We start from the raw sequence: 19,241 nt of genomic DNA on the forward strand, positions 1-19,241 counted from the left end.
ATCTGCAGACTTGCCTTTAAAATGAAAAAAAGTTATCAAAAATGGTTTTTAATCGTGTTTTTTACCGTTGTACATAAAAATTAACATAGGGCTTTAGTACCCAATTATGACTAGATTCTTTTCAACGTATCGAAATTAAATAGAGAGATGTGAGCCGGTAACATGGAGTGAAACTTTCGCAGCTATCATAAAAAACGTTACTTAATCCACCATAAGGTGGTTGGTGCCTTCCTCGCATTCATGTTGTATTTTAGGTTGTATTTACAAATAAATTTAGGAGTTTTTTTTAATTTTTTTTTCATTTATTTTTTGTATTGATTTTACTTGAACAGCAATTTTCAATTCTTTTTTTACCAATTCTCCAAAATAAAGGAGAAAAGTCTTATGAGTTATATATTTCAGTAAAAAGTTCGTGTAAATCTTTGTTGAGACAAAATGATGAAGCAACAAAATTTATACAGATTTTTTCCAGAAGAGTCGCAGATACTGCTTAAGCAATGTGGCAACCGGGCGATACGCATGCAAGGGGGTGTGGCTGCCAATCAATCCCCCACGTGGTCGGATCAAAATCCCTACGCATGCTGCCCGACTCTCGCGCGTAAGCAAAAAGATCCGGCCTTTGAGGTTATGCAAAAATCACCCTTTTTTGTAGCTACAAAAAAACTTTTTCTTGGCATAACTTTAAAAGTACTTCACTAAACAGAATAAAATTTAATAGGGTCTTAGGGGACCTCAAAACGAACAGAATAAGGCGGATCCGGCCAAAATCGGTTCAGCCAGTTCTGAGATAATCGTGTGGAAAAAAAATCATGTCTACACACATCCCCACAGACATTTGTAGAGAATTTGATTCTGAGTCGATAGGTATACGTGAAGGTATATCTAGGAGTCGTATTTAAGAAGTTCATTTTTCGAGTGATTTTATAGCCTTGCCTCAGTGAGGTGAGGAAGGCAAAACTTCACAGTAGCTTGACAAAAAGTTTAACTCCATGTTGCACTTTTAATTTCTCGATAGTTTTATTTTAGCGTTTCAATCGGTTTCGCGCGCTTTTTGAACATTTCAGATTTTTTGTAGTTTTCACAGCTTTCTACTTTTACCAGAATTTAAAGATTCTAAAATCCCTAACTTGCAGTGCCATGGACCACATCTTGCCGGACGAAATCTTGCGGCAAACCTTCGAACAATTCTTGACGCCCTTCCAGCTGAAATCGGTTCGCCTGGTCTGCCGGGACTGGAACCGACTAGTTTGCGACTCGGCCAAGCTGCTGGACCGGTACAGAATCACGGTTCCCGCCGGTGGCGATGCACTTGGAGGGTGGCAGCACGTGACCACTTCCCGTTACACAACGGTCCAGGTTTGGAATCTTACCGTCGGAATGGTTCCGTCGGTGCCTCTTGCGACGACCATTCGCATTCTCCGGCTGGTGAATCCATGGATAACGGCCAGACAGCTGGTCGGGATGTTGGGTTGCCTGCCAAATCTCGTGCACCTGGGAGTGGTTGCGGTGGACAACTTCAACTACGAGCTTTACGAGACGATGCCGGCCGTACAGTTGGACAGTTTGGAGTCGCTCAATCTGAACCTTGGCGTAAAGGATGAATTTCTTTGCATATTCCAAGGGATCTGTCCCCGCCTGAAGGGGCTTCAGGTGAATATGGTCATCAAGAAGTACCTGGAGGCGCCGTACGGAACAAAGCTGCTCGAGTTTATCCGCTCAACCCGCAACACGCTGGTGGATGTGTGGTTTAACGGAATCGAGTTCCGCGAAGAGTCTCTGCTAAGGGACATTGCGGCAATCGAAGGGTTGAAGCTGAAGGATGTAACGCTAACCAACAGTTTTATTCGTCCATCCGACATTGTCCATCTCTGCCAATCGCAAACCAGCATCGAAGCGTTGAAGCTCCCAGCTTGCACCATTGGAAGCGAGGTAAGCAAAAGATTCAAAAGATCTTCATGTTGGCAGATAACCCATAACATCTTCCTATTTCAGATTCTAACATTGATTGCCACACACCTGCCAAACCTGAATGAGTTGAAAGTACAAACTGAAATCGTTGCTTTGCAGCACATTTTGTCCAACCTGCCTCGCTTGCAGAGCCTGATGATGAGATACGCAGGCCAATTCAATGAAATTCTAAATCTGAGCGCTTGGCAAAACCCACATCTACTGCACCTTAACCTGGACGGTTTCTTCCTCACCAGCACCACTTTGCTGACGTTCTTCAAAAGATCTCCAAACATTCAAACGCTGAAGCTATACTTCCACTCCACGACCTGCGCTTACGATCTGTTTGTGGTTGCCGGGCAGCTGAAAGAATTGCGACGGTTGACTGTATCCTTTACCGGCCTCGCCCCAACTCCAATTCACTTTATGGACATTTCGTTGAGTCCGTTCCGAAAGTTGCGCCAGCTGGAAATATTCGGCGAGCTTTATTGCGACATCCTCGGTGAGCTGCTTGAAAACTGCCCCCTGCTGCAGGACTTGAACCTGACCCGGTGCCTAATAACGGACGACGACATGCTGCTGCTGGTACCGTTTATGAAGAATCTTACCAAACTCTCCTTCGGTTATTTGCAAGCAGTCGGCGTGTCCTCCTACCAGCTGGTAATGCAGCGATGCCCCAAGCTGGAAACCCTTACCATTGCCAACTGTCCGCTATTCGGCCACTTTGTGCCGCAGCAATCATCGGTGAGGGTGAACTACCAGCCATATTTTCATACCTCATACTGACAGGTGTTCCGAATCGAACGTACGAATAATAAATGCTTAATGTTGAGAGCTGAACTGAACATGTTGTGGATCTTTTTGTTGTAGTCAACAGGGCCAATCCGTTCTATTTTCGATCAATTTACGAATAAAATGGTTAGTTGGTTGTTAAAGTAAAGTAAGTACGAATAAAATGCTTAATTTTTTCAACTGCACGTCCATTTTGTCTCATGTCATTTTTGGAGGATTCTCCCTGGAGATGAAGCCACACGTTGCCGTCGTTTCAGGGCTATTTGCAAAGATGGTATCCGATGTTGATATATATCACACGTTTATTTTATATTTATATACTTGTGTTGATAGAAATCACAACTTTTATACTATGTAAAATTGCAAGATATTGGTTTTTTTTTATTTGCATCTCAATATTCTTGTTTATAAAATCTGGTAAGAACAGGTTTAAATCTTTTTGATACATCGTTAGCTTAGGTAGAAATTCATAAAGCAACGCTTACGCACAACAGTAAGAGAGATCTCTTCTAGGCATTGTGGGATTATATTGAATAATTTAATTTTTTCTTATCTTAATGATTTTAGGTTAGGATCTGGTATTTTAATTAATAAGTTTTTTGCAAGGCACTCAGAATAGCTAGTTTTTTTTGTAATTTTAGATTGTTTAATAATTCCAGGCCGACAGTTCTGTGTAAACGAGTTAAGTGATGCTATCAGAATCTCTGATTACAATTTAAGTGATATACTAACCATTCGGAATTGTCAAAACATCCATAGAGTCTCGATCAATCAATAATGAATATTGGACAAAATTCGTTAATCTGTTGAACTAACGGTTCTCAGATTATGGTTGTATCGACCATTGTTGCGAATCGAGGATTTACTGGAGTTTCGACGATCAAATGGAGCCTAACATTTCAAAGGGACACAAGGGTTTTGTGAACAGGAGTTCATCTCTTTCACTCAAATGACAGTTTATATTGTAACACCAAATTCTGATGTTCGTTTTCAGTAAAAAGTCAAAGTAGTTATGTCACAGACATAACCGGAATGGCGTAGACTACGTAAAGTTTTGAGATGTGGACATTGAGTTTTCCATATCTTAATTTTGAAGAATTAGCTAGCTACTTGAAATACATTAACGGAATAAGATCGTAAATGGGAGATGGACCCCCCGACAAAACAGAACTTAAACACTCCAGTCAACTCAACTGCCATGTAACCATACTTTGAATGTGTTGGTAAATCTTTGACTAGAAAGCCTTATTTAAACAATGGAAACATCGAATGGAGGAGAGAAAAACGAAAAACGATTTTTTCGCGAACCGAATGAAAGTTTGGTAGCATAATGTGGTGGAGAGAGGGGTTCAGAAAGCTGTGCAATCCGTCACCCCCGAAGACCAAAATTTGTTCCTGAAATTTAAATTGAAATTAGCTCGCTGCCTCGTCCCGGGTGGAATGAGGGCAACTCTTTCAACAGTTTGGAATTGGACACGACGCAATTCTTTCAGAAGCGCTCGCCGCGAATGCGACGAGCTAGTTGTTGTTTCACCCACGAGAGGCTCTTCAGCGGAAGGCAGCAGGCGCGCGCCTCATCTCGTTGATGCCTCTTCCCGGGTGGGACGAGGGACGGGGAGTGAGGCAACTCCGAACCACGGCAACCACGAAAGATCCAAACGGTCCGGCCATCGAGAGGCAACTGGCTGACGGTGACGACGAGAAGGCGATGCGCGCTTCTTTTCCAGTTCTGGTCCCTCTCTCCTGCTGCTGCTGCTCTGGTCTCTCCTGCTGCTGCTGCTCTGGGCTGAGCTTTCTTGCTGCTGCTGCTGCTGCTGCCGGTCCGACGTCTGAGACGTGAATGATAGAATGGGCTCTGGCGCGCATTCTTATATAGCCTTTCGGCCCGCTACTTCCCCTCCTTTTTCGCGACCGACACTCGTTCGCGTTGCTCGGATGATTTTCCCCTCAAAATTAGAGAGCCTGGAGCTTATTAGAGAACGGCCATCTCAAACCAAAAGTACCAATCAAAGCACGAGAACTGTCAAACGGAGGTACCAGTCGAGCAAAATCCTTTGTCTTCTGCTCGATTGGTACCCCCATTTGACAGTTCTCGTGCTTCGATTGGTACTTTTGGATTGAGATGGCCGTTCTCTAATAAGCTCCAGGCTCTCTACTCAAAATAGGTACTTGACATTCCCGTCCGTGAGTGGGAAGCGCTCATTTTGCTTGCAAAATCTGTGCATTTTGAAAACATTTTAAAACATTCAATTGTTTCAATAGTTAAACTATTTTGCCAACAATGAAAGTTTTATAGCAAATTGCTGAATAATTTTCGAATCGAATGGAACATAAATCGTGTCGATTCGATTAGAGGGAAGGAAGATATAAGCGTTTGACGGATGACGCAGTAATCCAGGGCCTTCGGCCCGGGTTTTTTGGAATGACACCCCAGTACCTTCGACAAAGACGTAAGTCTACGTCAATAAGTTTACTGAAAATTTTTAGTAATCCTATTTTTACTGAAATTCAGCATTCGTCTTTTGAAATTACTGAAAATCAGTAAACCGTATTAAGCGAGCCCTAGATCTATGTTTGGCTTAAAAACTAATATCACAGTTGTTGACGGAGGAGTGCTTCGATGAGCGGATTCGTTGACATCCCACAGGAAGTCCTGAAGGTTCTCGTTGCCTTTTCGATGCTTGCGTCGATGGTGTCGACGCCGGCCAGCTCGTGTAGATCGTCGGTCGGGTACCACGGGTCCAGGTTGTGCACCATCTTGAGCAGCTTGTTCTGCTTCACCTGGAGTCGCTTACGGTGCGATTTGGCGCAGTTGCCCCAAACCGCAGCAGCGTAGGTCAGCATTGGACGGATGATGCACTTGACCACGAGCGACTTGTTCTTGATGCTCAGCTTCGACCGCCGATTCAGCAGGGAGTAGAGCGCTTTGGTGGAACGATCCACCTTCTCGATGATGTAGTTCACGTGCTTGTCGTACTTTAGCTTCTTGTCATGCACCACTCCCAGGTACGTGACTTCGTCGTCCCACGTTGCAGGCTGGCCGTTGACGCTGATCGATCTGCGGGGAAGGTGCCGAGCAGCACGCCTCCTGGGGAAGAAGATGGACTGGGTTTTCCCAGCGTTCAGCTTGATGCGCCACTTCCGCTGAAACTCCTCGAGGTTGTTCTGTGCCGCCGACGATCTTCGGGTCCTTGTCCGATGCCAAGTATGCAGTGTGTCATCCGCAAAGAATGCGTACGACACTCCATCGATCATCGGCACGTCGGAGGTGTGGATGTTGTAGAGAGTCGGGCTCAGCACTGATACTTGGGGCATGCCGAAGGGGATGTTGTGGACGGAGGAACGCTCGCCATTCATCGTCACCGTAAACGACCGCTTTGTCAGGAACGACTCGACGATCTTGACCAGAAACGGCTGGAGGTTCGAGCGGAAGAGCTTGTAGACCACGGCGTCCTGCCACACGGAGTCGTAGGCCTTTTCGACGTCGAGAAGGATCATGCCGGTCGACTTCCCCGCCAGGAAACCGCGCTTTACCATCTCCGAGAAACGGGCGAGTTGGTGCACCGTTGAGTGCCGCGGCTTGAAGCCGAACTGCTCGTGTGGGATGAGTTGCTCCGTCTCCAGGTGACGGTTTATCCGGGCGAGGATCACCCGTTCCAGGAGTTTGCTCAGGCTGCTCAAAAGGCTGATCGGGCGGTAGTTACCTGGATTGGTTATGTCCTTGTTCGCCTTCGGGATGGCGATCACGTTTGCGTGCTTCCAGCAGGCCGGAAAGTAGCCCAAGGCCAGGCAAGCGTTGAAGATTTTGGTCAGGCACGTGTTCCGGATTCCGTCTTGCCCAGGAGACTTCCGGTTTTTGAGCGTGCGGATGATCGCTTTGACCTCTTTCGGCTTAACAAGGGCGGCCGGAGGCACGGGAGGAGTTGTCGCTCGGATGTGGCCAAGCGCGTTCTCCACAGCGGCCGATGTTTCGGGATCACCTGGTTGCTCGTTGTTGTGGGCAGCGCAGGGGCTGTACTTGACCGTGTTCCGGAGTATTATATCTCAAACGTTCGGCACTACGAGGCGTATGAACCGCGGGGAAACCTACAGGGACTTTCTTTGCATTATGAGCTATCCAAGGTGTGGTAGACTGCGAGGAGCAGTAACCAGCTCGGAGCTCGAAATAAAGTAGACAAGTCGCCTTGATGTTCCAGCCGAAAAGACTCCTTTTTGTTTATTTGAACTCGGGTATTTATACTAGTCAAATTTGTTGCATCACATGTAATTTGAGTGGTGACACTTACGTGCTACAGTATAGACTTCTGGAGTTGGCTTGTACTGGGTTGAACCCTTGCGCTGGCTCAGCAGGAGTCAGCGTCCCGGCCAATTGTCGATGAACCGAAATATGGTTCGAAAAAGGCTATACGCAAGCATCAGCAATTATGCTTGCGCCAAGTGGTTCTAACTGTGTGTGGGCTCTACAGCCAGGCAGGGTTTGTGTTTTGAAAGACAAAACCTGGTCTTGTTGTGCGAGGTCCGGGCATGGTAATACAAATGGAAAATAAGTGTGAATGGGTATGTTGGGAATGCAGTGGTGTTCAGACTATTACAGGAGGTTGCGGGTAAGCTTCCAGAACTTGTTTCTGCTGTTGTCCAGCGTCCTTAGCAAGGAGCCGAAGTTTTTGTAGCGGTGTTCGGCGCTTTCAAAAAATAAAAAAATTAAAAATAGTGTTTTTTTTTTGCAAATCAAGTTTTAGTGACAAAAAGTTAAATAAAAAATCACCATTTTTTTTACCGTGTATCATTTTTTTCCAGTGTAGTCCGTATCCATACCTACAACTTTGCCGAAAACACCAAATCGATCAAAAAATTCCTTCAAAAGATACAGATTTTTGAATTTTCATACATCATTTTTGTATGGACAGCTATCAAATTTGTATGGAAAATTTTATGGACAAACTAATGATGCAAAATGGCTTCTTTGGGCATACCGAAGGCACCAAAAAAGTTTCAGTCGGATTAAAAAATACAAAAATAATTAAAATTCTGAAAAAAATACCGATTTCGTAGAGAATTGCTCAGGTACAAGCTGCAATTTTTCACGGAATTTCCCAAAATGAAACAAGCCAACCTCAAGTATGCTTATTTTCCTAAACGTTATTTCTTTATTTGATTATTTGACGACAGGTAGTGGGTTACAATAAAATCTAATTAAAAAGAAGATGAAAAAAAGGGTAATCGGCACAGACACTGGAACACGCTCTCTGCTTGAATTTCATTGCTTTTTTTCGCACGCACAATTTGCCATCATCTGTACCGTTTGTGAGGAGCCGAAACTATCGAATTAACAAATACAAAAAAAAACTAGAATGCAAAAATGCTCGAGAGTGCACGTCAAAAATGTGGGTTTTGATTTTTGTTTAATGTGTTTGTGGGTGGGTGGATTTATGGAGGTGCTCGCTAAAAAGTTTCAACTTATAATGCTTCTTATCTTTTTTTTTTGTCTCAATTTTCTAACACAAAACCTATTCTCTACCAAGGCGTAATCGTGCACGTGTGTGGGTTAGTGTGGGTGAGTCGTTGAATTGGATGATTTTGAAACGTTTAAAACTTTCGCGCGATTAAATTACTGTGAATGATGATATCGGTCCCCCTTTCGTTCGAGTTGATCCGTGTGCGGGTTTCCCGCAAAGTTACAGCAAAGCCGATTGGCAGCAGAAGAAGACCGAGGACACCTGGCCGTTGTCGTCGGAATCACGTCACGAGAGGGGACTACTGGAGCTAGTGGCCGTCGTGGAGGCCGACGCCGCAGCAGCGGCCGCGGCGGCAGCAGCTTTCGACGAGGCCGGGCTGACCTTGATCGTGCCCGTGTTGGAGGTCGAGCTGAAGTGGTGCGTGGGCGTTTCGGCGGACGTGGTCGTGGCCGTTTCGGGTTCGGTTTTTGGAGTTGTTACGGCCGGTGGCGGATCGCTCGGTTCGCCGTCGGTTTGGGTTGACTTGTCGTCGACTAGGATTTTCTGCCCGTTGGAACCGTACTTGTGGGAGATTTCCAGCAGCTCGCGGAGCCCCTTGTTCTCGGTGATGAGCTTGCTCAGGAACTCCTGCTCCTGGTGGAACTTTTCCTCGTCCATTTGCGAGGCTCGCTGCATGACGGCGGCCATTTCCTGGATCTTTTGCGTCTGCTGGCGGATCACCTCGTCCTTGCGCTCCGTAAACTGCTGATGCTTGCTGAACGCCTCCACAAAGTTGACCTTCGTGTTGAGGATCTTGCTCTGCGTGTGCTCCCGGTACTTGGACATGATATGTTCCAGCGCGTGCTGATGGTCCTCGAGGGCGGCCTTCAACAGCCGGTTCTCCTGCTGGATCTCCCGAATCTGCGGGTTCTCCTGGTGAATGATGGTGATGAGTTGGTTGTTCGAGCGTTCGCGGGCCAGCTTGTTCAGAATGTCAATATCATCCTGGAACTGGCGCATCGATTCAATCTGCTTGTTGACCGACTCGGACTCGAGCAACAGCGAATCTCCCAGCGCCTCGCGGTCCTTGAGCCGGTTCGCGATCCGCTTCGCGTCCAGGATGATCTGCTCAAACGTTACGGACATTTCGCGCTGCTACTTGAACAAGTTTGTTATCTAAAATGAAAGAGAATTGGGTGAGTTGTTTTTGTTACGATCGGTTCTTGTTCCGACATGGTCCCATGCGCCCGAGAACAATATTCGCGCTCAGTCGAGCATTGAACATAACATAAAGCGAGCATTGTGCAATGCTGCTGGGAGGAACATAGAAAAAGGTTACATACTAGGGGAAGCGAACCTATCTTCAACCTTCTGTGTTTTCTTAAACCTCAAGCACCACTAACCCTAGTTCCAATACCTAAAATATGTTCTCCGCGCCTCAAAAGACCGCGTCCGTGTGGTGGGACCAATTTCCGGAACAACAATTCTGCACTGCAAGCGATCCGGTCCAAATTTACATTCTTTTCACTTGCGACCCCCTTTTTTCCACAGACTGCGCCTTTGTCCACGACGGCTGATTTGGGGTTTTCCGCGATATCGGGGACACGCTTTCCACGAAACAATATCACAATCGCAGGGGGATTTCACCGAAAAAGAAATTCAACTTGCTTTTCGTGCGTTTCGGTGCGAATTTAAACCCGAAATTGCGGAATTTTCCAGCTGACTGGCTGGTTTGGTTGGTGGCCCCGAGCAAGGAATTTGCGACTTTGACGACGACGGGTTGAGATTTTTGCTGGCATTCTCCTTTGCGCTGACAGTTCGTGGCCACCAGGGCGCAAGGCTGTATATCTGCACGGAGAATCAGCATTACACTTTTTGCAGTTCGATTTTACACCACCGACTAGTTTCAACCCTCGAACTGAAAAAGGTGTAAAATGCGAACTGCAAAAAGTGTAAAAGTTACACCTTTACCAGTTCAGGGGTCCGAACTGAAAAAGGTGTAACTTTTGGACTTAGAAAATTTTTGAAGATTCTGCGGAATCGTTTCACTCGCTGTCAAATCGGGACTTAGTGCAATTTGAATTCTGGTGGTCAGAGGAGTTGAAATGGTAAGTTTTGCACCAATTTGGGAGCAGTTGCCGGAAAAGGCACCATTCCGGTTCCCCCAGACCGGAAAACCAAGAATTCCGGGCCAGTGAATGTTTTTGTGGCCGGATTCGGTTGATTTCCTGGTTCATCGGTCTGGGGGAAGCGAAATTCTATCTTCCGGCAGGAACTTGTACAAATCTGTCGGTTGCGGCAGGAAAGTGCAAGATTTCGGTTCCCCCAGACCGGATAACCAAGAATTCAAACGAATCCGGCCACAAAAACATTCACTGACCTGTAATTCTTGGTTTTCCGGTCTGGGGGAACCGAAATCTTGCACTTTCCTGCCGCAACCGACAGATTTGTTTAAGATCCTGCCGGAAGATAGAATTTCGCTTCCCCCAGACCGATGAACCAAGAAATCAACCGAATCCGGCCACAAAAACATTTGGGACACGCCCTCAAAACGAATTTCCAGGAATTTTTGAATGCTGTTCTGGAAGAAGTGCAAATCTATCTTCCGGCGGGATTTTCAAACTTAAAACTAACCTTAAATTATCTCTTTTTTATTATTAGGTGCTGCACTCCATGGCGCTGGCGAAGGAGAAGACGCGCATCGTGCTGGCCGGTGACCACATGCAAATGTCCCCGGAGCTGTTATCGAACTATGCCAAGGAGCGCAAGTTGGACATTTCGCTGCTGGAGCGCCTGTACGATCACTACCCGAACGATTTCCCGTGCAAGATCTTGCTGTGCGAAAACTACCGAGCGCACGAAGCGATCATCAAGTTTACGTCGGAGCTGTTCTACGAGCAGAAGCTGATCACGTCCGGCAAGCAGCTGAAACACGAAAGGTTGGTTTGAAATGATTATTTTCGTAAGGATTTTTTTTCTAAACTCAATCTTGCCTCTTCCAAAACTTGTCAGCAGATTCGTCCCCAGATGGCACAGCACCTGAAGGCCAGGGCCGACCGTTGATTCCACCGCCGATGAGGAGTCCGGTCCAGCAGCAGCAGCAACAGTAACAACCCAGCCAGCCAGCCCTTCCGAACTACGGCTCATTCCCACCCCACCACCAGCCCCAACATCCACGCCATCAGCTTCACCAGAACCACATTCGCCCGGTGATGGGCGGCGGCGGTCCCATCAGCCCAAGTTCGTCTACCGACTTGATGGCATCGATTACGGCCTGTGCCGCTTCGCAAATGCAAATGCCCCCTCAGCAGCAACAGCAGCAGCAGGTTGTAGCGGCGGTGCACCAACTATAGTGCAAATTTGGAGCTGGTGGCAAAAGAAAGTGCTTAGGTAAGTTTAGCTTCGAGTTGCCGAAAAGGCAAGATTCCACTTTCCCTAACACTTAAGTGACCGGTTTCGGTTAGATTCTTGGTTCCCCGGTCTGGGGGAAGCGGAATTGTATCTTCCGGAATAATTCTTGGCAATCTGCCGGCCAAAATCGGGGAACGCAAGATTTCGCTTCCCCCAAACCGCAGAACGTAGAATTCTGTATCGGTGCCCCTTTTGCGGCCGATTTTTTTGTGAGATTCTTGGTTCCCCGGTCTGGGGGAACCAGATTTGAACCTTCCGGCACAATTCCTGGCAATGTGTCGGCTAAAATCCGGAATTGCATGATTCCGTCCGCTTCCCTAAAACCAGACAACGAAGAATTCCGAAACGGTGGACCATTTGTGACCGGTTTCCGTGTGAACCGTAGAATTCGTTCTTCCGGAATGTTTTTGAGAATCTGTCGGCCAAAATCGGGAAATGCATGATTCCGCATCCCCCAACCGGATCATAGAGAATTCTGGGCTGGTTAACACTTTTATGGCCAGTCTCGATTAAATGGTTGATTCTCCGGTCTGAGGGAGGCGGAATTGTACCTTCCGGCAATGTTTTTTTGAAATCTGTCTGCCAAGAGCTGGAAATTAAAGATTTCGATTCCCCCAAGCCGGAAACGAAGAACTGCGGGCTGGTGAACACTTTTGTAATCAATTCCGGTTAAATTTTTGGTTCCCCGGTCTGGGGGAAGCGGAATTGTATCTACCGGCAATGATTTTTCGAAGTCGGCCAAGATCGGAAAAGGCAAGAAGACATACAACTAACACAATCCATTATTTTTTTCACCAGACAACCCGGTTCAGTTTGAGTCCCGGCCGATTTGAGTCCGGCACGAATCAGGTGCGCGTCGGCTGGACCCTCGGGGAAGAAATCGCTCAATTCCAGCGAAGCTGCTCAAGAAAGCGGAAAAAACATCATCAGCAGTAGCAGCTACAACTACAGTAACTATAAGTGCTCCGTCTCACCGGATGTCCCCACCCGCAAGCACAAAAAGTCTCGCCGATCCTCGTCGTCGGAGTACATCCGCGAAATCACAAGCAAGTCGTCCCGCTGGTCCCGTCCCCCCTCTACTACAGCAGAAGCCGGAACAAGCACGAAGCGTCTCTTTCACCGGTGTGAACCAGCAACAAGTCCACCCGTCACCATCTCCCGTCAGCAGCGTTTCTTGATTCCAAACGCGATCGTCCCTCTCACCGGTCAGCCGCAGCAAGTACGCGGTGAGGTGGCGTCCTCACGCTGGCTGCGGCGGTCTCAGATGCTTTAGAAGGAGTTGACCAGAACCAACAGTGTACAATCCAAACCGGCGAGGACTCCCGAGACGAACAGTTACGTGACGGTAAGTATGTCGTTCTCACTAGTAATTATTTAATTTAACTGATAAAATGTATGTTTCCCGCTTTCCAGGTTGCACCCGCTGCAGCAAGAGCAGCTACCAAAAACCTAAAATTATGGAGAGAGGAAACAAACGCGAATGCGACGAATACGACGAAGAACCATTCCGGAAGATGCTCGTCCCGTTCGCGCTTTAGACTTGGCTCCGAAAGCCGCAGATGATCCGGAAGTCGTGGAGCTTGGTAAGTTTCCATCAAACATTTTCAGCCATCAACCTCTCATCTTCATTTTATTAATAGCGCAACTTTCCCGGAACCGTGTACGGAAGTGCCAAATCCTGCATAGATGGAGGCCCTGGCACAAGAGGTGGCCTTGAGTCTGGAGAGCGTGCTCAACCAATATCGACCAGTAGCGTCTCTCCTCTTCATGAATGGTGCTGAAGTGCTGTCGCAATCTCTTGCGCACCCACAACCCTCACATTCCCCTCCTTCCCCTGGTCGACTCCTGGACGGTCTGCTCAACTCCAGTTCCGGAGAATGATGCTTCCAAACGCGACCCGGATTGAACGTCCCCGGCAGTTAAAGGACACCTAACCACAATGGAACGAAGCCAAGAAATAGTCCGCACTCGCACTGTGGAGATCGACAGTGGCAGTGAGACCATTCGCAACCATTACGTGAAGAGCGTGACCGAACCAAACGGAAGTTGTCCTGCAGGCCGTTAGTCGTGCCTGCTAGGTATGTTCCCATAAAGCAAATTTAGAAATCAATCTTTCAACTTTATTTTATTCACAGCGCAGCAGCCACTCCGTAAGACGTTTTCTGTCATGCTCCAGTTCACGCTAGCATTCCGGGTCGAGTGCCCCCCAACCCCGATCTACTCGGACAATCCGCAGGCCCCGAACCGGGAAAAATGTCCGACTGAGCGATTTGAAGTTAAAGGGCAGTCGGGTGCGTAGCCTCATAGCATAGCTATCCCAAGCGCCGAAAGAAAACAAGGCCCTTGCACGAAATCCGCCGGCGGTCCGTGACCAAAAGCACAGAAATGTACAACCTTGACTATTCTGCCGATGCCGACGGACTGAAGAAAAATCGCGCGTTCCACAAGTTTCACACACCGCGGCGGAAACCTGGCCGAGCTGCTGGACATGAAGTGAAGACCGACGTTCACGACGTTCCGGAGATGGTCGGTTCCACCATTGGTATCTACAATGACAAATTGACCATAAAGCAGTCCGCTGCTGAAGGGCGTGTACAACGAGAAAAGACTATTACAGTATTGTGAAATCAGCCGTTTTTCATTAATTTATTGTATTCATAGAATTTTAAATAAATAAATACCTTGTTCAATCTATTTAAATTGAAATTTAATTTCTCCAAAGTATTCCAAAGAAAATCCTAATGGCCTATCTACAATCACTTAGCTTAGAACATCTAAGTAAAGTAGTTACTTAGGAAAGTACGCAACTTACGGCCGTCATCCACAATCAACTTAGAAATTTTGCTGGGCTGATATACGTTGCTATGCAGTTGTTTGTTTACCTTTGATATTGAAACGTCAACTTACCGTAGATTTTGAAATTTTTCAAACCATACGTCAGTTTCTAATTTGATTACTTTTCCATTGTAGAAGCTCGGCTTCATTTCCATTGATTCAAATTCCTAAGCTAAGTGAAATTTTCTAAGCTAAGTGATTGTAGATAGGCCATAAAACGCCCAAATCTAGGCAATATGCAATTTTCACCCGGTGAAACATTTCAATTTCGATTTTACACGAAATCCAGTTCGACCCCTCTTACACGAAAGTATGTAATCGTACCTGAACTGAATTTCGTGTAATCGAACTCGATTTCGTGTAATGCCTATCCTCCGTGCAGGGCGCGCGTTGAAAGAAGGGGGAAGGAAATGTTTCAGGGTGGTATGCAGCGAGTCGTATTGTTAAATATAATATTTTTTGTGGATTTTCTTTTTGAAACGTTTCATAGGTGTTTTTACATGCAATGTCGATGAAACGTTTAGCGGGTAAAGTTTTTCTTTGTTCAAAGGGCTTTTGTTAATTTGATTTGGTTAACCGCGGTGGATTTTCTTGAAATAATTCGAACTGTCAAAAATCCACCAAAGCATATACCACATTGATCGCACAAAAATCTGTGGTAGAAAAATCGTGCTTTCCATTTCATTAGGGCACAAAACTTTTGTAAACAAGAGTGTATCCCCTTCACACCTTATGCAAACTGTCATTCGAGTGAAAGGGATTCACTATTGTTTACAAAAGTTATGTGCCCTTTTGAAATGTTAAGCTCCAAATATCCACCGGTAGATGCTTTGGTGGATTTTTGACAGTTCAAATTATGTCAAGAAAATCCACCAAAAGCCCTATGATGAACCTCAGCCACCAACTGACAGCGGATCTTTTTTCCGCTGCTTTGTGATTGTTGTTCTGATTTAATGTAAGGTATGCACTTCGGAAGAAAGCGGTCAAGAAAAATTTCAAATGGGCAGCAGCGGCAACGAAAGCAAGCCAGATAGGGTGAAGAAAAGCCCCAAGAAAACGCTCCCTCTCCTTTGATCTTCTGTTCGTAAAGCTGTTTCTTGACCCCTTTCCTTCCGATCTCCAGACTAGCCTTAAGGGATGAGCGAGTAAGAAATATTTTTATTTTCGTTTGCTCCATTCTCTCTCTTTCACACCCTTACTGTGTTGCTAGTTAATGAGAAAAAATCCAGCAGTGTTGCTAGCTGCAGCATTAATTGCCTGCATTTCAGCAAAGCCTACAGCAATTGTTTTAGAGCTCATTTGTGTTGACCTGAGCTGTTTTTATGACTAGCTAGCTGGTGAATGCTGATGAACAGCTAATTTATGATTTCTTTTAAAGCGGTATACGCACTTCGGAAGGAACCGGTCAAGAAAAAAATCAAATGGGCGGCAGCGGCAGCGCAAGCAAGTCAGAGAGGGTGAAGAAAAGCCCCAAGAAATCGCTCCCTCTTCTTTGTTCTGTTGTTCGTAAAGCTGTTTCTTGACCCCTTTCCTTCCGATCTGCATACTAGACTTAATGCTGGATGGTTACTTGGGAAACCCTCGAGTGCACTAAAATATGTTGGATTCGTTAGTTGTGGGCGAGGGTCTGGCGGTGAATCAATTTAAGTAATGGCTATTGTCATGCCCTTTGAGTTTTGCTGTGAGCAAATGGATGGCCACAACGCACGCCACAAAGGTCCTAAAGTCAAAAAAGGTGAATGTTATTGTCCATTTCTCTCAACATAACACGCCGCGTGGCATTTCAGATTATGCTGCAGATATTGTTGCCAGCGATTTTCTGCACTTTTAGTGCAATAAAAATGAATAAAAAACATACCTGACAAAAATGACAAGCGATTAGACTAGTATGGAGATCGGAAGGAAAGGGGTCAAGAAACAGCAGAACCATAGATTATTAATTACCTAGATGTCTCACTTCGTCATTTTTTCATACATCCAGTTGGCGACACCCCTTTAGCGCTCCGAGCGCCACCACAGTCAAGTTACAGGTACTAATTTGGGTAAACAAATCATAGTACTCTGTGCACTTGCCGATTGTTTTGCTTTTGAAAAAAACTGTCACCCAATTTGGTTCAACACGCGTTTGAACAATCTGTTTTTTTTATATAATTTATCCCCGCGTAATCGTGAAAAATTTTCGGCCTGCAGGGCAAGTGGCAAAGGCAGTAGCAGTGAAGACTCTGGCCATAATAAAGGAACTGACAAGGGTCATATCTTCAAGCCGATCGCGACTCCCCTGGGGGGAAATCTTCAGGTTTGCGTCAATCCCCGGCCAGAGGCAGAGGGTGGTAGAGGCAAAACCGGCGGTGGAGCGGGGCTTAGGAGAAGGAACGTTGGCGAAGAAAAAGCCGTTGCGGAGGCCCGAAGCAAGCAGGTGTTTTGACAAGGCACCGAAGTTCCCGTAGCGTGACAATCATCCTCCGTATCGGCTTTCTCCCGGTTTGGTCTCAAATATTGATCTTTTAAACTTGCTAACCCTGCACTCGATCATGACCACCTTTATCAACATTTAATTTGGCCTCGCACGATAATTTACAGGGAAAAAACCAGTAAGTAAAGACTTGTTTTAAATTGTGTTCTTAAAAGTATCTGACTTGGGTGTTTCTTTTCAGTGGCCTCTCAAAGTCGGTACAGGACGTCGACAAGGTGCTCCTTAAAAACACCTAAACTCCCATGCTCGAGAAAAAGGGGGAATTTGTATGGAAATTCCCCCTTTTTATCGAGCTTGGGAGTTTTGGTGATAATCTAGCGGCCAAGAACATTTCTGTGGGGTAGTCGAGTCTGCAGAAGTCGATCCAGTAGTTCACCGACTTGGCGATCAACATTAGCTAAACTACCCAAAAATTGCATTGTGATGTCCAACAAGCAGGGCTTGACATCAGTCAGGACATCGTCGCATCCAACAGTATCCGCGAATCTCCGCAACTGGATACTGCCCCTAATAAGCTGGACATTCTAGTTTCACTAGTCAGTCTGTTCACCAAATTCGCTCTCAATCCCAACGATCTTATGCTGGACGAGTGCTGCCTCCTCCCGAACCAGGTGCGGATCCCCCAGTTGCAGTTTGTCCCCTCGCGGACCATGATCGCTTCACCGTCACAGTTTAGAAACATACAATAAACATGTTTTAATCGTCTGGAGAAAGAGGAGCTGTTTCAAAGTCTAGACAAATAAAATTCGATTCGCTTGTTGGATAATCTTTCTATTTGAGTCATGATTATTATATTGAATGCTTCAAAATCAATAAAATACTAAAAGAAACCCGTTGCAGCAAAAATCGATGCAATTTTGTTCATCGTTGTGTCCAGCATGTTATAAGATTTAGATTAGACGTGTTCCAATTTGCCCGACAAATGGGCGACTATTCCGGCAACGGAGGTAGCCACGCAGAGTGGTTCTTGAGGAATTAGGCCCGAAGGAATCTAGAAGCGCCGAAGGTCATCTAGATCGCTGTGCAGTTTCCTCTTGCCGTGGTTGAATTGGTGACAGGTCCTTCTTAATGAGGCCTGTAAACATTAAATTTTTCCATAAATATTTTTTTCTGTTATTTCATTCTACTCACTTGCTGACACGTCTTCACTGCGAACACTCCGTGTCGTCGGAGGTTCTGCGCGTGGGATTTTTGGTGGTCGGAAACGCCCGCAACGGGTTGATCTTGTAGGATCCAACGCTTTGAAGTTGAAATGTTGACAGAAAATAAGCAAAGTTTAAAAGCAGCTGTTGCTACGATGCAACCGTTACACTTGAACTGAAACTGGGGAAAACTCACTTTCCCTTTGGAAACATCGAAAAGTAGTACCTGTGAATTGCCACCAGGTGCTATTTTGGCGTGGCGGTAGTGTCGCCAGCCCCAACAGGGGAGTGGCGTATCTATATATATTTAGTCTATGGCAGAACAAAGGAGAGGGAGCGATTTCTTGGGGCTTTTCTTCACCTTCTCTGGCTTGCTTTCGCTACCACTGCTGAAAAATTGAAATTTTTGTTGACCGATTTCTTCCGAAGTACATACACCGCAAGAAAAAAATCAAATGGGCAGCAGCGGCAGCTAAAGCAAGCCAGAGAGGGTGAAGAAAAGCCCCAAGAAATCACTCCCTCTCCTTTGTTCTGCTGTTCGTAAAGCCATTTCTTGACCCCTTTCCTTCCGATCAGCGTACTAGCCTAATACGTGCAATATGTTTGGATTACAAGACGAACTTCGGTTTTGCCTTCCTCACGTTACTGAGGAAAGGCTATAAAATCACTCGAAAAATGAACTTCTCATTTAGATTTCCTAGACCCACCTTCATGTATACCTATCGACTCAGAATCAAATTCTGAGCAAATGTCTGTGTGTGTGGTGGGATGTTGATCAAAAAAATGTCACTCGATTATCTCGACATTGGCTGAACCGATTTTGTCCATTTTGGCGTCATTCGATCCGTCTTGAGGTCCCATAAGTCGCTATTATGCAGTTTAGTTAAGTACTTCAAAAGTTATGCTAAAAAAATGATTTTAGCAAAAGTCCGGAAGATTGTAAAAAGGGTGGTTTTTGTAAGAAAGTCCGTCATGCTATACATTTTCAGAAAGGTATTAAAAAGACCTTTCCAACGCGTGCAAGACATTGAAGATCTGACCATTCTATCAAAAGTTATAAGCACTTAAGTGTAATTTATACGCTTTTTGGAGGCCGGATCTCAGATATGTTGATGAAAACGTTGTCCGGATCTCTCATGCGACCTATCGTTGGATAGGTATTCAAAAAAGCTTTCCAATGCGTCCAAAACATTGAAGATCTGACAA

General features: G+C 45.9%; 2 protein-coding genes and 1 long non-coding RNA gene across 4 annotated transcripts; 2 read left to right on the top strand and 1 right to left on the bottom strand.

Moving 5' to 3' along the window:
- The first annotated feature begins 1,033 nt into the window (after positions 1-1,033).
- Positions 1,034-2,845, top strand: LOC120415317 (uncharacterized). The gene is made up of 2 exons (XM_039576798.2): positions 1,034-1,929; positions 1,993-2,845. The coding sequence occupies exons 1-2, from the start codon at positions 1,138-1,140 to the stop codon at positions 2,731-2,733; spliced, it is 1,533 nt and encodes a 510-aa protein (XP_039432732.1). The 5' UTR covers positions 1,034-1,137; the 3' UTR covers positions 2,734-2,845.
- Positions 2,846-7,858: 5,013 nt separating this feature from the next.
- On the bottom strand, positions 7,859-9,970 carry LOC120415319 (FGFR1 oncogene partner 2 homolog). 2 transcript variants are annotated; one of them, XM_039576802.2, is made up of 2 exons: positions 9,578-9,970; positions 7,859-9,350 (listed from the first exon to the last, which is right to left on the bottom strand). In XM_039576802.2, exon 2 carries the CDS (start codon positions 9,318-9,320, stop codon positions 8,481-8,483), a length of 840 nt encoding a protein of 279 aa, XP_039432736.1. In that variant the 5' UTR covers positions 9,321-9,350; positions 9,578-9,970; the 3' UTR covers positions 7,859-8,480. The 2 variants fall into 2 exon arrangements, with proteins under 2 accessions (XP_039432736.1, XP_039432734.1); XM_039576800.2 differs by having other exon boundaries at positions 9,592-9,969.
- A 1,250-nt stretch (positions 9,971-11,220) lies between these two features.
- LOC120415316 (uncharacterized) lies at positions 11,221-14,146 on the top strand. The gene is made up of 5 exons (XR_005605190.2): positions 11,221-11,564; positions 12,384-12,930; positions 12,999-13,168; positions 13,226-13,663; positions 13,721-14,146. It is a non-coding gene; the product is annotated as an uncharacterized LOC120415316 (long non-coding RNA).
- The last annotated feature ends 5,095 nt before the right edge of the window (positions 14,147-19,241 follow it).

The sequence above is a fragment of the Culex pipiens genome, chromosome 2, assembly GCF_016801865.2.
Source record: "Culex pipiens pallens isolate TS chromosome 2, TS_CPP_V2, whole genome shotgun sequence".
Classification (NCBI taxonomy): Eukaryota; Metazoa; Arthropoda; class Insecta; order Diptera; family Culicidae; genus Culex; species Culex pipiens.

Bases quoted from the DNA above. Each gene is read 5' to 3' on its own strand.
- LOC120415317 (XM_039576798.2), top strand. From the start codon at position 1,138: ATGGACCACATCTTGCCGGACGAAATCTTGCGGCAAACCTTCGAACAA. The intron at 1,930-1,992 runs GTAAGCAAAAGA...TTCCTATTTCAG, and splicing joins CTTGCACCATTGGAAGCGAG to ATTCTAACATTGATTGCCAC.
- LOC120415319 (XM_039576802.2), bottom strand. From the start codon at position 9,320: ATGTCCGTAACGTTTGAGCAGATCATCCTGGACGCGAAGCGGATCGCG.